Below are 3,810 nucleotides of genomic sequence, written 5' to 3'. Positions count from 1 at the left end.
GGTGTATCTAGGGGTGGGCTAGCTAGGCGGGTTTCCTTGGGGCGTGCGGGTATGGCTGCCCGGCGCACTCTGCGCGGCGCAAGGGGTTCCGCAAGGCCGGGTCGCTGGCGGCCAGGCTTGCGGCGCCCGATGCAGAGTCGGGCGGAGCCTGGGAGAGGACGGGCGAGGCGGCCGCCCCTGCCCAGGGATGTTTGCGGAGGGCTGGCGGCGCGGCGCCCGCTCCCGCGCCCCGCCGGCAGAGCCTGATGACGTCATCGTGCGTCACTCCCTGTGAACCCCCAGGTCCCCAAGTCTGTCCACGGCCCTGTGGTCAACGATGGCTGGTTTAGCCGGGGCGCAGCCTGGAGCCCCGACGAGGCGCGCGTCTGCTACGTTGCCGAGGTGAGGCCAGATCAGATCAGATGAGATCATGCAGGATATCCTGAGCCCAGCCGCGGAGCCGCAGCACGCTCGTTTCCACCGCCAAACCATAGTTTTGTGTCTGGTCACTTCTGCGCCCATCAGCGACGCGTGACCTCGGACCCTCGACGCGCGTTTGGATTCCGCGTGCAGCTGCCGCCGCCGGAGAAGACCCCCCAGTGGGGCGGCGCCGACGCGAAGGACGCCGCCGCGCCGCGCGGCTGGCGGGGCGTGGCGGCGGCGCAGGAGGACTGGGGAGAGCTCAACACGGGCAAGGGCGCGCCCGCGCTGTTTGTGCTCGACGCCGGCGGGTGGACGGTCACAAAGGTGCGCCGGCGGCGGCGCGAGCGGCGGCGGAAACGGCGGCGACGTCGCCGCCGTCGGGTTGCGGCGGTTGCTTGGGAGCGGCGCGCGGCGGCGAGGTCGAGCTGGATGCTTCCGCGCGGCCTTGACTGGCGCGACGCCAGCAGCCGCACCCTCCCTCCTCGCCGGCTCCCTCTACAATCACCCGCCTCGCGCGCCGGGCTGCCCTTCTCCCCCCCGCTCTCCCCAAATTTGTCGTGGCAGCTCGCCGGCCTCCCGGAGGACCACTCCTGCGGCCAGCCGGTGTGGACGCCCGACGGCGCCGGCCTCGTCTTCGTCGCGTGGCCGCACGCGCCCCTCAACTTCCCGGCCACCAAGCGGCGCCTCGGCATCGTTTTCTGCTACAACCGCCCCTGCTCCCTGTTCCACGCGCCCTACGCGCCGCCGCCGGCCGCCTCGAAAGACGCCGAACCAGATGCGGGCGCGGCGGACGCGGCGGCGGAGGCTGCGCCGGCCGAGGACCTGACCGGCGGGCAGCTTCTCAGCGCCTTCGCGCCGGTTTTCAGCCCGGAGGGGGGGCGGCTGGTGTTCCTGTCTCAGGACGCCGCGGCGCGCAGCGGCGTGCACAGCGGGACGGTGTCGCTGCACTCACTCGGCTGGCCGTCATCGGAGGTGAGGTTTCCATTCGGGAGGCCGGCGGACATGCTGGGCACGGCAGCGCGCCATCAGTGTGGCACTGCAACGGCAGACGGCGCCCGGCGTTCCATCTGGCTCGACCGCATGCGCGCGGCCGGGCAGCGCGGCCTGCTGCCTCAGAAGCAGAGCGGCAGGCCCATTCAGCCTGAACCCAGAGGCTCCTTACGCCCGCCCCCTGCCTGCCTGCCTGCCTGCCTGCCTGCCTGCCTGCCTGCCTGCCTGCCTGCCTGCCTGCCTGCCTGCCCGCCTGCCCGCCTGCCCGCCTGCCTGCCTGCCTGCGTGCCTTCAAACTGCTCCTTCCCCACCGCCCGCCTCGTGCCACGCCGAACCGCGCCTCCGCCGCGCCCACACACCCCACAACCCCCCAGGGCGGCCCCGCCGCCAAGACGGTCGTCCCCGTCATCGCCCGCCCCGCATCGCCCGGCAGCTTCCCGGGCCTGTACGCGGGCGGCTTCCCGGAAGCTGCCTTCCTGTCGGAGCGGGTCGTGTTGGTCAACAGCCAGTGGTACAGCCAGGGGGTTGCGCTGGCGGTTGACCTGGAGACAGGAGCTGTGGCGCCGGTGACGCCGCTGGGGGCGGAGCATGGCAGCTGGACCGTGCAGGTGTGTGTGTGCGCGCGCTTGGGTGTGTGTGGGGGGGTGTTCGTGTGTGTGTGTGTGTGTGTGTGTGTGTGTGTGTGAGTGGGTGTGTGTGTGTGTTGTGGCAGGTGAACGCCGTAGCATTGCAACCCCTTGAAACAGTGCAAAGCTCACGGTGGGGCCCGGAGCTGTAGCAGGGCGACGGCAGGCGCAACTGGCACCTCGTGATTCGAGAGGCCTGTTGACAACACACAGCAGCACGGCCAGACGGCGATAATCTGCCCATCAGGTCCCCTCCACCGGACGCATCTCGATCTCCGCCCCCCGCCGCGCCCCAGGGCGTCTGCAACGGCGTCATCGCCGCCGTCGCCAGCCGGCCCTCCTCCCTGCCGGAGCTGCTCCTGGCAGCCGCCCCCCTCGACCTGTCAGCCCCCGCCGCGGACGCCGGCAGCCCCCTAGACCTCTTGGCCGCCGCAGCAGCGCTGTCCGCGCCGTCCGCCTGGCGGCCAGTCGCTGAGCTGGCAGTCGCTGACCTGGCTGCCTCGCTGCCGGACGCGGCGGCGGCGGTGGAAGGCGTGGAGGCCGTGCTGATGGAGATCAAGCCGACCACTGGTGATAAGACGCTCACCTTCCAGTCGGTCGTGCAGGTGGGGCCGAAATTGGTGCGCGGGCGGCGCCCCATGCGCACCTGGCAACGCACAGCGGGAGGCAGCGAGGGGGACAGGGCAGGCAGGCTTGGGTTAGGGGGCTGGCAGTGAGGCGGGCGGCGACCTTCCGAGCAGTGGCGGTGACCGCTAGCAGCCAACCTGCCCTGGCACCACAACACTCATTATCAAGCCCGCATGCAGAAGAACCCAGGGATGCCGCAAGCCCAACCCCATCCCGTGCGGCGCGCCGTGGTCGGGCGTAGCCGAGCAGGGGAGCCTCTCGCCTTGTGAGCGCCGCACAGCGCGCGCCCAACCCGTCGCCGCCGTCGCGTCCGCTGCCGCCGCCGCGCAGGCCCCCAAGGACCGGTCCGGCCCCTGCCCCGTCATCGTGTTCCCCCACGGCGGCCCCCACACCGCCGTCGCCGCAAACTACTACATGCCCTTCGCCTTCCTCACGCGCCTCGGCTACTGCGTCGTGGCGGTCAACTACAGGTGATGCGTTTGACCGCGTTTGACCCCGTTTGACCGGGGGCGCCCAACCGGGGCGCGCCCGACGCCCTGAAAAGCCGAGGCACCTTGCTCTCTGCCGCCCTCCCAAATTTCTCGCCTGCATTGCCTTGTCTCACACAGCTGATTGTCTGTTGACTACGGGAATCACACGTTTTTTACCGCACGCAAGCATCCCCCAAAAACGAGCCGTCGCCTAGCCAAGCGCGCGTCGGCTGCTACACTCTCGGCTCAACCAAAGCCGCGGCGTTCGTTGCCCTGTCGCGCGCCAATTTTTGACCTCCGCCGCCAGGGGGTCGACGGGCTTTGGCGAGGACTCCCTCCAGAGCCTGCCTGGCAGGGTGGGGCGCCAGGACGTGGACGACTGCATCGACGCGCTGGACGCAGCCGTGGCCGCGGGTGGGTGGGGGGGCGAGGATAGGGAGTGCGTGAGTGTGGCGTGGGCGTGTGTGTGTAATGTTTTGGAGGTCGCGATGCATGCAGTACCATTGCCGGCCGCGGCCGCGCTGCGCCAGCCGTCTCTCTTGCCTATCGCCAATCCCGGCCCCACCTCGCCTCCCCGTCTTCATCCCCTCCCCCTCCACCAGGCATCGCGGACCCGGACCGCGCATCAGTGATTGGAGGCTCCCATGGCGGCTTCCTCACAGGTGCGCCCGGCCGCTGCCACTGCGCGTCCTCTC

General features: G+C 70.7%; 1 protein-coding gene across 1 annotated transcript; it reads left to right on the top strand.

Annotated features, from left to right (window-relative positions):
* Positions 1-409: 409 nt before the first annotated feature.
* On the top strand, positions 410-3,119 carry MNEG_14953 (hypothetical protein; the record flags this gene model as incomplete). The annotated part of the gene is made up of 6 exons (XM_014036576.1): positions 410-472; positions 553-726; positions 967-1,374; positions 1,767-2,000; positions 2,315-2,623; positions 2,976-3,119. 6 exons carry the CDS (start codon positions 410-412, stop codon positions 3,117-3,119), a joined length of 1,332 nt encoding a protein of 443 aa, XP_013892030.1.
* Between the last annotated feature and the right edge of the window lie 691 nt (positions 3,120-3,810).

This window comes from Monoraphidium neglectum (assembly GCF_000611645.1).
Source record: "Monoraphidium neglectum strain SAG 48.87 unplaced genomic scaffold scaffold04901, whole genome shotgun sequence".
Taxonomy (NCBI): Eukaryota; Viridiplantae; Chlorophyta; class Chlorophyceae; order Sphaeropleales; family Selenastraceae; genus Monoraphidium; species Monoraphidium neglectum.
This window is presented reverse-complemented; position numbering and strand designations above follow the sequence as displayed.